We start from the raw sequence: 21982 nt of genomic DNA, 5'->3' as shown, positions 1-21982 counted from the left end.
TTCACCTTGTGAATGTGATTACAATTACTTATAGGCAAACATATTATTATTTTAATCGTAAAAAGCACATAGTTATAGTTGTAATATCTATGTATAGAGACTCAGACGTTTAATATCATTATATCCCAAATTTAATCTTTGCTTATCACCTATTATTTGTGCTGTTATATTTTAGTGTAAACAACTTTGAACAAGCGTACAGATTTGTAAGGTTTGTATATTCATTCTGTCTCTTTAATTAATCTTGTTAGTATGTGGCTTTATTTTCTTATGAAACGTTCAGAAGTATGTTTACCTACAAATTCAGATGCTATGCATCTGAAAAACAAACTACAAAAGTGAAGCACTTATTGTTTTTAGTACCGTCGGTGTATTGTGATATTATATTCTGTGACTCTGTTACCTTTGCCAGTTTTATACTGTTTCTCTGTAAGTCACAACATTACTAATCCCAGCACAATTTGCTGTTAGCAGGAATAAGTTGTATTCACCTTGTAGGTGTGATTTAAGTTACTTATAGGCAAACATTTATTATTTTATATACAAAAATTACATAGTAATAATTGTAATATCTATGTATAGAGACTCAGACGTATAGTATCGTAATATTCCAAGTTCTGTCTTTGCTTATCATTTATTATTTGTGCTCTGTTTTAGTATAAACAACCTTGAGCAAGTGTATGGTTTATACTGGTTGTCACTAAATAGTTAAGCTGAATAGCCGTTAGTAACACACATATCGTTTCTAAAACCTTCTTTGCTCATTTTTTATATACTGTCTAGTAACATAGCAAAAAAGAGATGTGTACAGTTTGTGCTTATTGTCAGTAGATCGTTAAGCTCACTAGCTTGTTAGTAACCAAAATATTACTTATTTAAGGTTGTTTGCTTGTTTTATGTATGCTGTCAGTACTATAGCTCACAAGTTTGGTGAGATTGTTATCCGGTGATTACTTTTTACCATTTATTACCGCCATTGACTAATTCAATGTCTTTACCTGTTATTACCGCCATTGACTAATTCAATGTTTACCATAACCGTTATGCCAAACAATACCACTTCTATACTATTGTTTGCTCGTTTAATATATTTCTCTGTCATATAGCACACGAATCAGGTGAAACTATCACCCGGTAATTAATATATTCCTTTTATTATCGCCATCGAGTAGTTCAATGTTTTTAATATTATAAACTTTTCAGGAGAGCTGGTTAAAAATAGAGAACCCCTGACGTTGCGATTCCCATACGCTTCCTCATAGGGGGTTACGCGAGGCGGCAGAAGATTGTGTATTTATTGGCTCTGAGTTCACGCCTCCTTTTTACTCTATTGGATAGAAGGGTCTGTTGTTTATTGGTTTGACCAGTTGTCAATCACTCGGGTAGTCCATAGCATTGTTCAACAATGGTATTTTTGTTCTTATTGAAATGTTCGTTATGAAGGACAAAATATAAGAAAAATATATATAGCTGTGTAACTGTCATGTGTGTAGATATGCATATTGCTAAATGTTGCTGAATTTATCAATTTACCGTAACATGTATTTTAAATGTGATGATTTTTTAATAATACACCAATACTTTATGAATTGTAATTATAGAATTCACTTTATTTATATTTTGAATAGAATTTTGGATATAAAACATATACTTGTTCCTGAAATAAAAAATAACTTAAAAAATATTTCTCAGGACTTTAAAGAATAAAGAATAAGGAGGGTATATAATGATTGTGTATATTAATTTTTGAGTGTGCTTGAACAGTTTCATTATTTAATGTGTGTCCGCATCCCCTTATCTTCTCTCGTAAAACAATAACTAGTGGTTCTATGACCAGATTGAATAGTAATGGTGATAATGGACACCCTTGTCTTGTTCCTTTATGGAGAGAGAAATTAGGTGTTGTTTCACCATTTATTATAAGTGCTGTTATGGGATTATTATACAAAGAATGAATATAGGTACAAAAAGGATCTTTAAAACCATATCTATCCAGACTCTCAAATAAATGATTCCAGTGAACTGAATCGAATGCCTTTACTGCATCAATCGAAATTATAGCTCTATCCAAGTCGATATTTTCACATTTTTAGCTTCATTCCAAAAAAAGTCTAGAGTAAATAACATTTTTCTTATATTAGTAAAAGAAGTTCTTCCATTCATAATTCCTGTCTGATCATTATGAATTAGTCCAGATAATATATTTTTTCAATCTATTGGCTATTATACTAGCTATATCTTATAGTCCGTATTTAGTAGGGATATCGGTCTGTATGAGTACATATTTTCTGAGTCCTTATCTTTCTTTAAAATTAATGTTGTGAGTGAACAAGTAAAGCTTTTTGGCATTTCTATTCCTTCTATATAGTAATCATTAAATATGTTCTGTAAATACTGAGATATTTCCTCTATTAAGATCTTATAATACTCAGATGGTAATTGATCAGAGCCTGTAGCCGTATTGAGTGCTAAGGCTTTCATTACTTTTTTAATTTCTTCTAATGAAATGGGTCTATTTAATTCTGCCAAATTTCCACCTGATATAGTTGGAACCTTACAAATTTTCCAGAATTTTTCTTTATTCTCTCAATGTATTTCCTTTGTTTCATATACATATATATATTAATTATTACATTCTTCCTTAATATCAGAATTATTTATTAATCTTCTCTCTTTAAATTGTATTGCCTCTATAATATTAGATCCTCTCGCTTGTTTAACCATATTAGCTAATAATTTGCCTGTTTTATTTCCTTGTCTATACATATTAGCATTCTTTCTTAAAGTATCCATTGCAGTTTTCTGGTGTAAGAAAGCTTCTCTTTCCTTCTTTGCGTTTAAGTATTTTGACAAATTAATCCTATTAGGTATTAAGTATAAATTGTAAGCGTTTAACAATTGATGAGATAATTGAATGTCTCTAGCATTATTTTTTTAAGTTTACATAGATATGCTTTCACTTCTCCTCTCAGCAGTGCTTTGGATGCCTCCCAAAAAATTATATTACTATCTACTGAATTTTTATTATGACCTTTATATTCTTTCCTTTTATTACAGAACCTTTTATCACTATTATTGGGTCCATATATATTACATAAGATATACTGTATACCATTTATTTCAATCTGAACTACAACATATCTTTCCTCCAAGTCCAACTCCTTATTTATGATCTTATATTTAATTTTTTTGTGTAATACAATTGCTACTCCTTTTTTCCCATTTTGAACAGGGTGTGGCTATAACCTCGCCAACCCATCCAAATTTTAATTTTTCTAATTCTTTCTGTTGTAAATATGTTTCTTGGAGGAAAGCTATGTCTGTTCTCAGTTTTTTCAATAGTGTCATTATTTTCCTCCTTTTTATTGGAGAGGAAATTTCCCTCACATTCCAAGATGTTATATTACAGAATGCCATTCCAACTTATAAGAGTAGTACAATAATAATAAAAAAATAAAAAAAACATAACATCTGTAAAATAACATGTCTGGTTGCCTGCATTATAACATTTTCAATCAACATTTTCACAGCAGAGATTACATAATGGCATCCTTATTAATCGCTCCTCAAAATTCTCTTAGTTATTTCCCAAGAAATCCTTAGCTTCTGTTGGATTATTTAAAACTGCCAACTATCTTCCCTTTTTACTTTAATCTTAGCTGGGTATACCATATATGCGTTAAATCCTTTTTTAATAAGACTTGAGCACAAAGGGACCATCTCTTTCCTACAGCTTGAGGTTTATAGAGAAAAATCCTGGAAAATTAATATTTGGTCCTCCCCTATCTTTAATGTTTTCTTTTTTCTAAAGTACTGTAAAGCCTCCTTTTTTTCTTGAAAATCAAGAAATGTAACAATGACTGGTCTTTTAATAATGGTAGCATCCGTTCTAGTTCTTATAGGGCCTAACATTTTTACCTGGCATATCTATCAAAATTGGTAACTTTTCTGAGACAAATTTCATAAGATCCTCATATTCGGGTTTCTCAGGTAAACCTATTATTCTGATATTATTCCTTTGTAGCCTATCTTCTATATCGTCAACCCTTTCCTGAAGTATCTTTACTCGTTTATCTGTCTGTTTTGTTTCTTTATCAAGTATATAAAGCTTATCTTCTGCCTCAGAAATACGGGTCTCTGCTTCTTCCAGCTGGTTATTAAATTGCCTTACTTCTCCGGATAATGTTAAAAAATCTTGTCTTAATTTTTTTAATTGAGGGGCCATCATCTCTGAGAGTTTTTTAGCTAGGTCCTGTACATCTATTATACTATTCAGCTCACTGTCTACTTCTATAGTGTTGTCTTGAGATGTAGAAGTATTTATTTTAGTTTTACGCTCTTTATTTTTGGGCGGCATGATAGGTGATTTTAGCTTTGTTGAGGTGACAAATTTCTCTATAAATATTGTGCAATTTTCAACAAGTGATCACAAATTTCTAGTGCTTTATTTCCTCTGCTTTTTTTTCTTCCTTTTCTCCCTTTTTTTTCTTTTTTTTTTCCCTCCCCTGTGAATTTTTTCTGAAAATTAAATTATAACTAAGATTTCCTCTTCTCTGTGTTTTCTGAAAATAATAAATCTTTAAATGAAAGTGAATATGCTAGTAGTGTGAAAAATAGTTACCAGACTCTATCCAACTAGAATCAAATTGTGCAAAAATATAAATTATCTACATACGTGATTAAAAAAACCAACAACCCATAACCTTATATTCAATAATCAACTTACAATGCCTTTAACAGCTCTATACAATAATTATGTCACCCATATCTACTACATAGAATCTTATTACGCAAAATGCTGTTGTAATCAATGTGTACATCATAGTATATAGAATCCAAATACCTAAGTACAGATGCTCAGAACCTTCATATTCAAAATTACTCACATCAATGCCGTGAATAATTGATATTCATTAATATTACAAATACTATTGGTTGGGAGAGATACAACTTAGTTTCATAAACAGGCAGTCACAATTAAGGATTATTACCACTTTAAGTCAGTTTTTCTTATGATATAGAGGCCTATTTATCAAGCTGTCAACCGCAAATACGCTGGAATTCCACAGCGTAATTGTGGCGAGCTTGATTCGCCTCATTTATCAAAGCCTACAGACCGGCAAAAGTTGAAATCTGTGAAATAACATACGATCCGCCAGTCTCAATCCGACACAGATCGATGCATCTCAATCCGACACAGATCGATGCTTACGTCCTTACAGATGTTCCGAATACAAATTCGGCACTATCCGACTACTTTTGCTAGTTATCAAACTTCTAACAAGTACGCTCGCCACTATTCCGGCCCAACATACCTGCTTTTCAATCCGCCGCCCTGGAGGCCGCGGATGCCATAGGAATCAATGGGAGTCTGAAAGCAGCAAAAGCTCATGTTTGATGCTGCCAGATATCCCATTGATTTCTATGGTATAATAAAAGTTATGTTTACACCTAACACCCTAAAATAAGCCCCGAGTCTAAACACCCCTAATCTGCCACCCCGACACCGCCGCCACATACATAAAATTATTAACCCCTATCCAGCCGCTCCCCAACATCGCTGCAACCTACATAATGTTATTAACTCCTATCCCGCCGCTCCCGGACCCTGCCGCCACCTAAATAAATATATTAACCCCTATCCCGCCACTCCCGGAGCCCATCGCAACTAAATAAAGTTATTAACACATAAACCCCTGGCCTCCCACATCACTACCACTTGCTAAACCTATTAACCCCTAAGCCACCAGCCCCCCACATCGCCATAAACTAAATTAACCTAGTAACCCCTAAACCTAGCAACCTGTTAATTGTACATTAAAATTACATCATCTCTATCTTATAATAAATTTAAACTTACCTTTAGATTTAAATTAAAATATATTAAAGTATTAATTAACCTACCCTAACTATTATACTAAAATTACATTAAACTATATTAAACTATTAAATAATCTACCCTAACTATTATACTAAAATTACATTAAACTATATTAAACTATTAATTAATCTACCCTAACTATTATACTAAAATTACAATAAACTATATTAAACTAATAATTAACCTACCCTAACTGTTATACTAAAGTTACATTAAACTACAAATTAAATTAACTATATTATATAGTTAAAAACCTAACCCTACTCAAATAATTTAAATCTACTATTAAAAATTACAAAGTTACAAAACACTAACAACTAAGTTACACAAAATAACAAACACTAAGTTACAAAAAAATAAACACTAAGTTGCAATAAATAAAAATAAATTATCAAATATTTAAACTAATTACACCTAATCTAAGAGCTCTATGAAAAAAAAAGCCCCCCCAAAATAAAAAAAACCCCTAGCCTACAATAAACTACCAATGGCCCTTAAAAGGGCCTTTTGGGGGCATTGCCCCCAAAAAATCAGCTCTTTTACCTCTAAATAAAAATACAAATACCCCCCCAACAGTAAAACCCACCACCCACACAATCAACCCCCCTAAAAAAAAATCTAAAAAACCTAAGCTCCCCATTGCCCTGAAAAGGGCATTTGGATGGGCATTGCCCTTAAAAGGGCATTTAGCTCTTTTTCCACCCAAAGTTCCTAATCTAAAATTAAAACCCACCCAATAAACCCTTAAAAAAACGTAACACTAACCCCCGAAGATCCACTTACAGTTTTTGAAGACCCGACATCCATCCTCAGCGAAATGGCAGAAGTCCTCATCGAAGCCGGCAGAAGTCTTCATCCAAGCGGGCCGAAGTCTTCATCCAAGCCGGCAGAAGTCTTCATCCAGGCGGCATCTTCTATCTTCATCAATTAGGTGCGGAGCGGCTCCATCTTCAAGACATCCGGCGCAGAGCATCCTCTTCTGACAACGTCTTCTGGAACAATGAAGTTTCCCTTTAAATTACATCATCCAAGATGGCATCCCTTACATTCTATCAGCCAAAAGGAATTAAGGTAGAAAAAATGCTATTGGCTGCTGTAATCAGCCAATAGGATTGAGCTTGCATTCTATTGGCTGATTGGAATAGCCAATAGAATACAAGCTCAATCCTATTGGCTAATTGGATCAGCCAATAGGATGAAAGCTCAATCTTATTGGCTGATTGCAACAGCCAATAGGATTTTTTTCCACCTTAATTCCTATTGGCTGATAGAATTCTATCAGCCAATCAGAATGTAAGGGACGCCATATTGGATGATGTCCTTTAAAGGGAAACTTCATTGTTCCAGAAGACGTTGTCAGAAGAGGATGCTCTGTGCCGGATGTCTTGAAGATGGAGCCGCTCCACACCTGATGGATGAAGATAGAAGATGCCGTCTGAATGAAGACTTCGGCCCGCTTGTATGAAGACTTCTGCCGGCTTCGATGAGGCCTTCTGCCACTTCGTTGAGGATGGATGTCGGGCCTTCAAAAACTGTAAGTGGATCTTCGGGGGTTAGTGTTAGTTTTTTTTAAGGGTTTATTTGGTGGGTTTTAATTTTACATTAGGGACTCTGGGCAGAAAAACAGCTAAATGACCTTTTAAGGGCAATGCCCATCCAAATGCCCTTTTCAGGGCAATGGGGAGCTTAGGTTTTTTAGATAGAATTTTATTTGGGGGGGTTGGTTGTGTGGGTGGTGGGTTTTACTGTTGGGGGGTATTTGTATTTTTATTTACAGGTAAAAGAGCTGATTTCTTTGGGGCAATGCCCCGCAAAAGGCGCTTTTTAAGGGCCATTGGTAGTTTATTGTAGGCTAGGGTTTTTTTTTATTTGGGGGGGGGCTTTTTTATTTTCATAGGGCTCTTAGATTAGGTGTAATTAGTTTAAATATTTGATAATTAATTTTTTTATTTTGTGTAACTTAGTGTTTATTTTTTTTTGTAACTTAGTGTTTGTTATTTTGTGTAACTTAGTTGTTAGTTTTTTGTAACTTTGTAATTTTTAATAGTAGATTTAAATTATTTGAGTAGGGTTAGGTTTTTAACTATATAATATAGTTAATTTAATTTGTAGTTTAATGTAATTTTAGTATAATAGGGTAGGTTAATTATTAGTTTAATATAGTTTATTGTAATTTTAGTATAACAGTTAGGGTAGGTTAATTAATAGTTTAATATATTTTATTGAAATTTTAGTATAATAGGGTAGATTAATTGTTTAATATAGTTTATTGTAATTTTAGTATAATAGTTAGGGTAGGTTAATTAATAGTTTAATACAGTTTAATTTAAATCTAAAGGTAAGTTTAAATTTATTATAAGATAGGGATGAGGTAATTTTAATGTACAGTTAGCGGGTTGTTAGGTTTAGGGGTTAATAGGTTAATTTAGTTTATGGCGATGTGGGGGGCTGGCGGTTTAGGGGTTAATAGGTTTAGTAAGTGGTAGAGATGTGGGAGGCCAGGGGTTTAGGGGTTAATACATTTATTTAGTTGCGGTGGGCTCCGGGTGCGGAGGGATAGGGGTTAATGCATTTAGTTAGTTGCGGTGGGGTCCGGGAGAAGCGGGATAGGGGTTAATAACTTTATTAGTTGCGGTGGGCTCTGGGAGCAGCGGGATGGGGATTAAAAACTTTATTTAGCTGTGGCGGGGTCCGGGAGCAGCGGGATAGGGGTTAAACATTTTAGTATAGTCACGGCATTTAGTGACAGGGTATAAATAAATCTGTGAAAAAGCCAAATAGCAGCGAGATCGATGACTGTTAGTTAACAACAGTCCGCTGCTCATCACCCCGTACTTGGTGCGCTGCTTTTTGACAGCTTTTTTTTATAAATATGGAGAGCGTATTCAGGTCCGCGGCCGCGATGTTAGGCGATGTCAGGCGAGCGTATTGGTGCTGGCAAATGCAGCACAGTTGACGGCTTGATAAGTAGGCCTCATAGTGTCTGTATTTCAGAAATATCAGGCAGAGAGTATTCCAGCTTCCTGCTCTCTTCTTTGAGGTTTCCCTGCTGTAATTATATCAGCGTAGTTCTTTAGCATTAGAGTTTTATATTCCTTCCCAACAGGGGGATCCTGCTGCTTTGTAATTTATCCTCTTTTCACCCTACCTCTTTTAAGCTTAATCACGTGTAAAAGAAAGAAAAAAGGAACAAGCCTCACATGTTTAGTCAGCCATAATATTTCATCTGTAGGAGACTTATAATCAGATTTTCAAAGAGTTAATATGCTATTTATAATTTATCTTGGCTTTTCAGCAGATCTTATTTTCTCAGCTTTTATATTCCATTTATCTATCTTCTAACTCTGAAGGCATACTTCTTGCCCTTTACAGGGTTTTAATAGGACAAATAGGTGTAAAGTCAAGAGTTTTACTTACAGTTCTTTCTTATGTATCCAACAGGGATAAGTATATTTGCAGGCTTACCCACATTGATGCACAGATGAATAGATGTTATGCTTGTCTCTTGTCAAATAGACACTTCTACCCTTTGTATTGGACTTCCCGCTTGGATAGTTGTATATATCCTAAAAAAGGCTCTTCTTAATACCGGATAACACCGGTTGGCTCCAGGTAGGTACCTTGAGGCTTGCACCCTTCCTACATTAGAGCAGCAGAGCCGTAAGACCGGATGTGTGTGCCAAGCACTTGAATGCTGCACTTTTCTCCTCCGGGTACCTGGCTCCAGCACTTTTCCAGCAATCACAAATTGGTGACCTGAATTCTCGGAAGGGAATCCGCCGTGTCCCACATCTTTTCACTGCCACATGTGCTGCCTTAAACAGCTCCACGTCGTGTTACTTGGGTTTTTTATTTTTTAAACCCACCATGGTCCGGCTCCTTAGTGCTGCCTCTATTAGCCAGGTATCGTCGCAGTCTCCAGTTGCGCCAGTTCGCAGCCCCTTGTTACTCTGTATCTGAGGTATTTTGCGTTACTGGAGTGTAAAGTTGGATTTTAGCATCCTCGTGCAGAGACAACTTGCCACGCGTCACATCTGAACCGTTAAACATGACTTTATGACAGAAATGTCCCTGTTTTTATGCCTTTAAAAATTTAAACTTTGGTGGTAACCTAAGTATTTTACAGTTGACCTATATGGATATTTTTACAAAATAAAAAATATATTTCTAAAAATGGCATAATGTTTATAGTTGACATTTTAAAGAATGGTTCAAAATGTAATGTTAAAATTCCAGTAATCAGTGAAATGTGTTTCTTCTTTATAATATGATATTTATGGTGTATTTTCACTAGAATATTAGTCATTATGTCCATTGTTATTAATGACAGAGTTTTAGTGTAATATTTATTTATGTTGGTTGATCTCCTTTGTCTGCTATAGCTAAAGAATTCTTATTATCATTGCTATTATTTGTGCCCAAATGACCACTGATTATTATTTAATCTTTTGTTTTAATCTATTTTTTTGGCAGGTCCCCACAACTTAAGTCTTTGGACGGAAAAAAGTTCCTGTGGTCCCCTACTCCTGAAACAAAAAGTGAGAGGTATTGACATATTTTATCATATGAAAAATTTGGAAATTAGTAAGTAGTTTTGAAAGATGCTTTGGGGCCGATTTACCAATGTCTGGCGGACATGATACGCTGTAGCGTATTATGTCTGCCAGACATCGTTGAATGCCGACAGCGCATTGCACAAGCAGTTCTGGTGTTCTGGTGTTCTGGCCCCCTGCAGGCCGCTAGCAGGGGATTTCAATCAACCCGATCATATAGGATCAGAGGCAGTGGATCAGGTAAGGAGCAACAGTCTTAAGACCGCTGCTTCATAGCTGCTGTTTGGAAACGGGGGCATCAGGGGCCATTCGGCCCTTGATAAATTGGCCCCATAGTATGGAATTGTGTATAGGTGAACTGTGTCTGATGCTAAATCTGTGCAATTATTTCTCATGATTTGCCCTACCTTTTGTTTATGCAACAATCACACACTATTAAGCAGAGTTTTCTAAATGTAATTTATTGCTCTCAAGTTGTTCCGCAATTCATTTAGAATCAGCCCTATTGAACAAAGTATGGGCTAGATTAAGAGCGGTGAGTTAACAGTTTCAGCGCATCATTTTTTTTTTTTTTTGCTCGTATTACAAGTTGAAAGTAAACTAAATGCGATTGCTTAAATGCAATTCAAGGTAACAGAGTTCTGGTTAACTGTTCTGCAAAACACATAAAAAATACAGTTACATTCATAATAACACCATCTAATAAAAAGTATTAAACAAATGCACAAAAAAGCTGTAAGGGCTCAAAGATATGAGATTTCAGGTGTTAGAGAAATAAAAGAATGCAAAGGGCTTTAGCATTGAGATACATAATATACATCTCTAAAGATGGATATGTCTATATATGTGGTAGTCAAATAGTAATTTCAGACAATTAGCTTTTGCCTAGGCAAATAGTTTTTGAAAATTTGTTTAAGCTTTAAAAACAATTTGCCTAGACAAAAGCTTTTTGCCTGACTGCTATTCAAATAGTTTTCAGAGAGTCAAATTGTTCAGTAATTGAAATTAGCTGTGCACAGTTTTTTCAACTTTTCAAAGCCATAGCACCCTAGGAAAGTGGCCCCTACTCACCAATAAGTTCAAAGGACCTCCTGGGAAAGTGGCCCCTACTTGCCAATAGGCTTCCAGGCACCCGGTAAAGTGGCCCTTGCTTGCAAAAAGTGTTCCCTGCTTGCCAATTGGCTCCCAGACACCCAGAAAAGTGCCCCCCTGCTCTTTAATAGACTCCCATGTAACTTGCCAAGAGGCTCCCAGGCTTTTTGGGAAGGTTGCCCCTGCTCACCAATAGGCTCCCATGCACCCCAGGAAGATGGCCCCTGCTCACCAATAGGCTCCCATGCACCCCTGGAAGGTGGCCACTGCTCACCAATAGGCTCCCAGACACACTAGGAAAGTGGCCCCTGCTCACCAATAGGCTCCCAGGCACCCAGAGAAAGTGGCCCTTGCTTGCCAATAGGCTCCCAGGTACCCTGAGAAAGTGGCCACTGCTCACTAATAAGTTCCCAGGACCTCCAGGAAAAGTGGCTCCTGCTTGCCAATAGCCTCCCAGGCACCTAGAAAAAGGGCCTTTGGCAATCTATTGGTGAGCAGGCGCCACTTTCCCGAGGAGCCTATTGGTGAGCAGGGTCCATTTTCCGGGGGGGTCCTGTGATCTTAATTAACACACAACACAGAATGTCTAGCACTCACTTGCTAGCACTCAGTCCAGTTGCACTTGAGAATATGCAATCGTGTTTGCACGCGAGTACATGTTCCACTTTTTTTGCTCCATTGACTTCTATGGGGGAAAACATTATTGTGCGCACAATATTGTAAGTTCAGCTTTTTTCACATTTAAGCCTTGATTATAAGTGGAATGCAAAAATATTAGCACTATTGTGTGTTAACATTACTCAAGTTACAGTAAATCAATGGCTGTTTTATTTTCTCACTTATATTACAAGTTAAAAGTAATATTTTATCACTCAAGTGAACGTCTAGGGCAAGGTTCTTGAAACCAAGGGTCGGGACCCATTACTGGGTTGCAACCCCATGTTTACTGGGTCGTGACTTGTGTGTATGTTGTAGGAGAGTGTATGTGGTGTGTGTACTGTATGAGAGTGTGTGGTGTGTGTTGTATGAGAGTGTGTGTGGTGTGTGTATTATATGAGAGTGTGTGTGTTATATGAGAGTGTGTGTGTTGTATGAGAGTGTGTGTGGTGTGTGTATTATATGAGAGTGTGTGTGGTGTATGAGAGTGTGTGTGGGTATGTGTGTGTTATATGAGAGTGTGTGTTGTATGAGAGTGTATGTGGGTATGTGTGTGTTATATGAGAGTGTGTGTGGTGTGTGTGTTGTATGAGAGTGTGTGGTGTGTGTTGTATGAGAGTGTGTGTGGTGTGTGTATTATATGAGAGTGTGTGTGGTGTATGAGAGTGGGTATGTGTGTGTTATATGAGAGTGTGTGTGTTGTATGAGAGTGTGTGTGGGTATGTGTGTGTTATATGAGAGTGTGTGTTGTATGAGAGTGTATGTGGGTATGTGTGTGTTATATGAGAGTGTGTGTGGTGTGTGTGTTGTATGAGAGTGTGGGTGGTGTGTGTGTGTGTGTTGTATGAGAGGGTGTGTGTTGTATGAGTGTGTGTTTTGTATGAGTTTGTGTGTGGTGTGTGCGTGTGTTGTATAAGAGTGTGTTTGCTGTGTGTTGTATGAGAGTGTGTATTTGATTACCTTTTACAACACTTTCAAGTTTGACTACAATCAGGAATAAAGTATGCACACATTGTAGTCACTTTGCCAAAAATTGCAAACATTTCTTCAGAAATATTTAGATTAAGCATATAAATAGGGCTGCAAAGGTATGTGGTATAATGGCACTGGGTCTTAGGAAAACATTTGAAGAATCCTGGTCTAGGATGTCTGAATGTCGGATAGCAATGGTGCACAAAATCCTTCACATAAGACTTATATGGGGTATCTTAAAAAGCTCATGTCGGCTATCACCTGAGCGATAAATCAAACCTGCGCTAAAACCTCTGCTCAAGTAGAGAGTTCTTTTCTTAGAGATATACTTAGAGATACTATGGTTTTGTGTTGAATATTAAGTTAAAACATTACACACATGCATACATATGTATAGACACATACATACGGTATATAGTATGGCCTCTCAATGTTTTACATAGTAAAAAAGTCAAATTTTTTACTTGTCCACTTAAATTTCTTACTCTTACAGGAATAGTGGACTGTTTTGTTATGCAAACTATCTAGTGTTAATGGTTTACTTAAAGGGACATTAAACACTTTGAGAAGGTAATATAAAATACTCTTTCTCTGAAAAACATATATAAACAACTTTGAAACTACATTGCATTTGATGAAGCCCATAAATCAATGAAAGAACAAAGGGGTTGGGTGTTGAGAAAGAGAATGTTTTTTTTACACTGCTCTTATTAATATTAGCAAATATATTGGCATATAACACAAATCATAATAAAGAAACAGAGCCTAATGTTTGGAAGAAATTACAAGGTAATATTATTAGTAACCATATACCTATAACATTTTTGACAGCAGAGTGGATATATCATAAGGTGCTAGAAATAATAGTATTCATGGGCATACAGTTAATGCTGATTCCTGAAATAATATCTCACCAGTTTATGGAATTATTCTAATTTACAAAATGCCTACAGATCATAAAATGTATGTTTTTAAAGGAATATAAAACCCAATTTTTTTCTTTCATTATTCAGATAGAACATTTATTTTTTAAGCAACTTTCTAATTTACTAATTTTCTTTGTTCTCTTTGTATATCTTTATTTGAAAAAGCAGGAATATAAAGCTTAGCAGCTGGTTTTAGCCACCAATCAGCAAGTGCTACCCAGGTGCTGAACCAAAAATGGGCCGACTCCTAAGCTTACATTCCTGCTTTTTCAAATAAACATACCGAGAGAACAAAGAAAAAATTAGAATAGGAGTAAATTAGAAAGTTGCTTACAATTGCCTGCTCCATCTGAATCATGAAAGAAAAACATGTGAGTTTTGTATCCCTTTATTACTACGCACATAAAGATTGATCAATTTGTGAATAATTACATTCTAAAACAAAAATGTAAGGTTCTTAAATGTATTTTTTCCTCGTTTTTTAATCATTCTTTTTATTTCTTATATTAAGATAATAAATGTATATTATGTTTCACATATAAAATTCAACTAATACACAGATACAACTTTGTAGCCCCTTTAGGGATTCAGCAACATATAAATCTAAAGAGATTACTACTACAAGATCGTCATCGTCTCCAGTTAATAAGTAAGCAACATTCTGTATGTAATGAGATGTGATTCTAAACCTAAAAGGGACACGAAACCCCCAAAAATATTTCATGATTCAGACAGAATACAGGGAGTGCAGAATTATTAGGCAAATTAGTATTTTGACCACATCATCCTCTTTATGCATGTTGTCTTACTCCAAGCTGTATAGGCTCGAAAGCCTACTACCAATTAAGCATATTAGGTGATGTGCATCTCTGTAATGAGAAGGGGTGTGGTCTAATCAACACCCTATATCAGGTGTGCATAATTATTAGGCAACTTCCTTTCCTTTGGCAAAATGGGTCAAAAGAAGGACTTGCTCAGAAAAGTCAAAAATAGTGAGATATCTTGCAGAGGGATGCAGCACTCTTAAAATTCCAAAGCTTCTGAAGCGTGATCATCGAACAATCAAGCGTTTCATTCAAAATAGTCAACAGGGTCGCAAGAAGCGTGTGGAAAAACCAAGGCGCAAAATAACTGCCCATTAACTGAGAAAAGTCAAGCGTGCAGCTGCCAAGATGCCACTTGCCACCAGTTTGGCCATATTTCAGAGCTGCAACATCACTGGAGTGCCCAAAAGCACAAGGTGTGCAATACTCCGAGACATGGCCAAGGTAAGAAAGGCTAAAAGACGACCACCACTGAACAAGACACACAAGCTGAAACGTCAAGACTGGGCCAAGAAATATCTCAAGACTGATTTTTCTAAGGTTTTATGGACTGATGAAATGAGAGTGAGTCTTGATGGGCCAGATGGAAGGGCCCGTGGCTGGATTGGTAAAGGGCAGAGAGCTCCAGTCCGACTCAGACGCCAGCAAGGTGGAGGTGGAGTACTGGTTTGGGCTGGTATCATCAAAGATGAGCTTGTGGGGCCTTTTCGGGTTGAGGATGGAGTCAAGCTCAACTCCCAGTCCTACTGCCAGTTTCTGGAAGACACCTTCTTCAAGCAGTGGTACAGGAAGAAGTCTGCATCCTTCAAGAAAAACATGATTTTCATGCAGGACAATGCTCCATCACACGCGTCCAAGTACTCCACAGCGTGGCTGGCAAGAAAGGGTATAAAAGAAGAAAATCTAATGACATGGCCTCCTTGTTCACCTGATCTGAACCCCATTGAGAACCTGTGGTCCATCATCAAATGTGAGATTTACAAGGAGGGAAAACAGTACACCTCTCTGGACAGTGTCTGGGAGGCTGTGGTTGCTGCTGCACGCAATGTTGATGGTGAACAGATCAAAACACTGACAGAATCCATGGATGGCAGGCTTTTGAGTGTCCTTGCAAAGAAAGGTGGCTATATTGGTCACTGATTTGTTTTTGTTTTGTTTTTGAATGTTAGAAATGTATATTTGTGAATGTTGAGATGTTATATTGGTTTCACTGGTAAAAATAAATAATTGAAATGGGTATATATTTGTTTTTTGTTAAGTTGCCTAATAATTATGCACAGTAATAGTCACCTGCACACACAGATATCCCCCTAAAATAGATAAAACTAAAAACAAACTAAAAACTACTTCCAAAAATATTCATCTTTGATATTAATGAGTTTTTTGGGTTCATTGAGAACATGGTTGTTGTTCAATAATAAAATTAATCCTCAAAAATACAACTTGCCTAATAATTCTGCACTCCCTGTATGTGATTTTAAACAACTTTCCATATTACTTCTATTATCTAAGTTCCTTTATTCTCTTGGTATCCTTAGTTGAAAAGCATACCTAGGTAGACTCACGAGCAGCAGTGCATTGCTGGGAGCTAGCTGCTAATTGGTGGCTGCAAATACATGCCTCTTTTCATTGTATTCACTTGGCCCTTCAACAAAGAATACCAAGAGAATGAAGCAAATTTGATAATATAAGTAAATTGGAAAATTGTTTAAAATGACATGCTCTATCTGACTCATGAAAAAAATAAATGGGTTTCATGTCCCTTTTAACTAACTATTTTGTTATATCCCTCACATTGGCAGTCAATTAAGTTTCCAATATATTTTTGTATATTATAGCCCATATTTATTTATTTGTTCAGTCCTCAGATATATAAACAGCTAAACCCACTGATTTTTATATAATATCCAGAATAACTGATTACAAATTTATATGACAAAGAAATGGCAACTATAATCTGCAAAATCCTGTGATAAAACATGTTTTCATAATCTCTCTGTGACTGGCAATTTAGTAAACAATATAGATAGTTTGATTGTAAAACCTACACAGCGATCCATTCATGGAATGATCCGTAGCTTGGGTAGCTGTTATTTCAAACCTGGGGATTTAAAATGTGTACTGCGCTGTGTCGTGTAATGTATTACTTAAAGGGACAGTAAAGTCATAATTAGACATTCATAATTTAGACAGATCATACAATTTTAAACAACTTTGTACTTCTATTATTTAATTTGCTTCCTTCCCTTGTTATCCTTTGCTGAAAGGTTTATCTCTGAAAGCTCAGGAGCATCAAAGAACGTAGGTTGTAGCTGCTGATTGGTGGCTGCATATATATATATATATATATATATATATATATATATATATATATATATATATATATATATATATATATATATATATACCGATTGTCATTGGCTCACCCATGTGTTCAGTTAGAAACCAGGGGGTATAGTTATCAAAGTGCGAGTGGACATGATACGATGTAGCGTATCATGTCCGCTGCACATCAATAAATGCTGACAGCATACGCTGTCGGCATTTATCATTGCACAAGCAGTCATCAGAACTGCTTGTGCAATACTGCCCCCTGCAGATTTGCGGCCAATCGGCCGCTACCAGGGGGTGTCAATCAACCCGATCGTATTCAATCAGGTTGATTTCTGTCCGCCGCCTCATAGCAGGCGGACAAGTTATAGAGTCTTTAGACCGCTGCTTCATAACTTCTGTTTCCAGAGAGCATTGCTGCTCCTTCAACAAATGATACCAAGAGAATGAAACAAATTTGTTAATAGAAGTAAACTGGAAAGTTGTGTAAATGTGTACTGTATGTTCTACCTAAATCATGAAAGAAAATGTTTGGGTTTCACGTCCCTTTAAAGCATACCAGTCTTTAAAATTAAAAAGGTAGTGCGTTCTGGTGTCAGCATATACAGTGGCTATCTAGGGTATCTGGCAATGGGTGATACAATGAGCATGCTATTTGTCACTGCTAAACTAATACATATGAGCCTGTATAGTGTTCTGGCTATAGGTAGATGATAGGGCTTGGTGAAGCACAGTAAAATGCCACTGAATCCCATGTGTCTACATCATACAAAGTAGTAGAACGAAGTCTCCTCTTCATCTGGAGTCTGTCAGTTTTTCTCATCCTTTGATCATTATGGTTTATATCAGCTTGCGTGTTATTAACATGAAACTTACACTGATTTGTTTTGCAGAGAATTTACAAGCACCACTAATGAGGCTCATACATCATCTTCATTATCACAATCTCTTTCCAGTGAAAACAAGTAAGGGAAATATTGCTTGTTATGTACTGAAATAAACTATACTTTAGAGCAGGATTATTTAACACAAGGCTCTGGGCCATAACTTGGACCTTTGGCCCCTCCCACACTACTCTGATGCTGTGCCTAGGAAAAGGCATTTCTCTTCTATGAAAATACTTCATTCCTGTCCTTGCTCTTTGTTCCAACTGTATATTTTTTGGGACTGTGCATACAGTATATTACAGTTTTGATACAATTTTTTTTGAAGCATTTGTAGTCTGTTCTTTTTTTTTTAAATTATATTTCTGAAATTAGTTTTCTAACACAAGTGTGGGGGGGGGGGAATCCCTAGTTGAAAACATTGCCCTGCTCTAAAAGTACATGTAATAGGATTAAAAGAGTCAAACTATGATCCTTATTAAATTGATTTTGTTCTATTCTCTGTTTAGGGCACCAAGGGTCTCAACTGGATATATCATAAGGTGAGAACAGGAAAATGTCTGAGATTTTACAATGTAAAAAAGACAATAATTTGATTAGAGAGACAGGGATACTGCATGAAATTAGCATTTTAAATCATGTGTATATATCTATATCTTCCCTTCCCAAGTACCAGATATTCTAGTGCTGGAACTCAGGATTCCTCTATGAGATGTTGAGAGACTGTTAAGCACATTGGACCCACAGGAACTGACCATGCTCATTGGACCCACAGGAACTGACCATGCTTCTAAGCAAACATTAATTGTTGCCGTCTAGGTCTGAACAAGAGGGGAATTTGAGGCACTGGATGTAATAGCTTAGTTCTAAGAGAGAATAATCCCACAGTTTAGATGGCCATTGAGGGGGGAAGCCTACTAGGTACAGTCAGTGGGGCCAATTTATCAACTGTTGGGCGGACATGATCTGCTGTAGCGGATCATGTCCGCCCGACATCGATAAATGCAGACACCATACGCTGTTGGCATTTATCATTGCACAAGCATTTCGTGTGAAATGCTTGTGCAATTCCACCCCCTGCATATTCACGCCCAATCGGCCATTAGCAGGGGGTGTCAATCATCCCCATCGTATCCGATCGGGATGATTGCTGTCTGTTGCCTTACAACCGCTGCTTCTTAACTTCATTTTCAGGGGAAGCTGAAACTACAGGGGTAGATTGCAGCATCCGCTGATTGATACATCTACCCCAGTGTCTCTGCACACTTTGCATATTACTTTTGAGATGTGTTCTAATCAATGGAGATGCTTCTATCTAGTATTGTTCACTACTTGCCACATAAAACAACTTCCACTATGAGTGTTACTGGCTTCACAAATATAAATATAAATCCTTAAATGGATAGGAAAGTAAAAATTAAACTTGCAGGATTCAGATAGAGCATGTCATTTTAAGACACTTTTAAATTAATTTCTATTTTCAAATATGCTTTGTTCCATTAGTTTTCATTGTTAAAAAAGAATATGCACATGTCCTACACTAGTGGGAGCTAGCTACTGATTGGTGCTTGCATACATTTGTCTCTTGTGATTGGCTAACTAGATGTATTCATTAAGCAGCCAGTAGTGTAATGCTGTTCCTTTAGCAAAGGATAACAAGATAATGAAGCAAATTTGATAATAGAAGTAAATTAAAAAGTTGTTTAAAATGGTATGTTCTGATGAGCGAGACAGGTTGGAACTGGACTCTGGGTAAGCTAGAGAGCTGGCTCACTCTGTTCAAAAATGGCATCAGATCCATTTCTTTGTGCTATCAGTTAATTAAACTTAGCAAGGGCGAAGCAGAGCTGGAGAAAATTACTTCCTTATGGAACCGACTGCTACCACAGTCAAATACCGATATAAAAATTGTTCAAACTTCAATTTGCAAAGTGGCCCAGGTGACTCTCTCAGCCACTTGGCGGGAGATGCATGTCAAACTCTTACACAATTCATACTTTACTCCCGAAAAGGGCTACAAAATCCGTAATCTTAGTTTCAATAAATGTCCAAAATGTTCGCTCCCTGCAGCTGACTTAATGCACATGATCTGGAGTTGTCCTAAAATAAGGCATCTTTGGTGGAAGCTAGAGTTTTGGCTCAATAAAACTCTATCTGGACCTGACGCAGCAACAGATCATCTTTGGCCCAAAGAATCACAATTCACATGATAAACTGATACTCCTCTCCATATTGGCAACCAGATACCTTATTCTCAAAAAATGGAAATTAAGAATAACTCCATCCATTCCAGAGATTAAGAACTGCCTGAAAAAACAATGCTGGTTAGAACAAAGGGACACCAACCTAGATAATGATTCAGACATCAGACAATGTTTTGCCAAATGGTCAGTCTTTATTAAGTCATTGCCTAATATTGAGATGAATGACCTAATATTTCCATTTAGAGACTCGGAATTGGTGCTTCTGGGTGTCTGGTAATGACTTAATAACTGAGATGAATTGAGATGCTTCCCTGGAATTCCCCTGGTCTCACCTTCACTTCTTCTGTCCCACATATTGTGGTCCTGCGTGGGTGGGGAGGGGGAGAGGATCCCCCCTATTCTGTCCCTGTCCCTTCCCTTTCCCCTCCTTGCCCCACCTCCTTCTTCTCCCTCCCCCCCTTTTTTTCATCTCTTTTTTTTTTTTTTTTTTCTTCTCTCTTCTTCTCTTTTTTCTCTTTTTTATTTCTTCTTGGTTCTGTTATTTTAGGGTTGGGTTGTTTACTTAAGATAAAATTCAGCAGAATAATCAATTGTTCACTGTTTATGATTCAAATGTAAAACAATGTTGAACTGTTTGATTTTTGTGATTCCTATGTTACGTGTTCCTGTGAATTACTGCTGATATCTAAAATAAATAAATAAATAAAAATAAATGGTATGTTCTATCCAAATCATGAAAGAAAATGTTGGAGTTTCCTGTCCCTTTAATAAAACAATTACAAATGCACTAACTACAGTAATTGTAAATGTTTGTAAGAGTAGAATATTAGCATGCGTGCCCCTCATTCTATGCCTTAAGAAACAAACGTTAAACTCACAAATCACATCTGTGATGATACAAATGCCCTAGAATTGCACAACTTTTTGCAATGTTGCAGCAATTTTTTTCTCTGTATATTAAATTTAAAAAAAAAAAAAACGCATTATAATTAAATCTAAGTTGTTTTCTTTAAGGCAACTTTTTTTGACATATAAAGGTACAGAGCCCCATACATCTTTCATTGTGTTTATTCTCAGGGGACAACCAATCAGTACATCTTCCAGCACAAAATCAAGTCAACCTTCATTCAACGGATACAAGAATAGGTAAGTGTGCGTTGTATATCCCAGTCCTTCCATACAAATGAAAGAGATTTCTGCACAACCGGTTATTTTTTATTTATAAGTTGCTTTACACACCCTGGCATGAGTCACAAAGAAAGAAGCCTGGTAATTAAGATATGAAACTAGAGGCTGAACTACTCTCCTTATAGAGTACATATTTTAGAATTTATGAGTAAACTCACAACTTTCAGAAGAACAAAACTTTCAGGAATGTTCACTATTTTTATATTTCTCTTTCTCTTTTTCTTTATTATGCATTATATATATTTTTTTTGGAACATTACTTCTGATGATATCTTGTGTAACATATTTGATTTATTTTCTGTCTTCCCTGCATCTCTTATTTGATTTCATAAAGAGAACTGGAAGCTAAAATGAAAGGAACAGTAATCTATATATTGTCCTGCAACACTTGTAAGACATTGCAAGATTTTAGTACACCCCTATTTCTCTTGTCTCCTTCTTACCACGTGAGGTTCTTTCTCAATCGTCAC

At 36.3% G+C, this 21982-nt stretch overlaps 1 protein-coding gene across 4 annotated transcripts in view; it reads left to right on the top strand.

Moving 5' to 3' along the window:
* Window positions 1–21982, top strand: part of ZNF185 (zinc finger protein 185 with LIM domain) — a 334258-nt gene that overhangs the window by 104680 nt on the left and 207596 nt on the right. For all 4 annotated transcript variants that reach the window (XM_053699442.1, XM_053699440.1, XM_053699441.1 and 1 more), the window contains exons 4-8: window positions 10355–10426; window positions 14656–14730; window positions 18130–18201; window positions 18630–18662; window positions 21402–21470. In XM_053699442.1, coding sequence (XP_053555417.1) covers window positions 10355–10426; window positions 14656–14730; window positions 18130–18201; window positions 18630–18662; window positions 21402–21470 — 321 coding nt within the window. The remainder of the gene's footprint in view (window positions 1–10354; window positions 10427–14655; window positions 14731–18129; window positions 18202–18629; window positions 18663–21401; window positions 21471–21982) is intronic.

Source organism: Bombina bombina, chromosome 1 (assembly GCF_027579735.1).
Source record: "Bombina bombina isolate aBomBom1 chromosome 1, aBomBom1.pri, whole genome shotgun sequence".
In the NCBI taxonomy this organism is placed as follows: Eukaryota; Metazoa; Chordata; class Amphibia; order Anura; family Bombinatoridae; genus Bombina; species Bombina bombina.
Note: the sequence above shows the minus strand (reverse complement) of the source record. Positions and strands in the feature narration are given on the sequence as shown.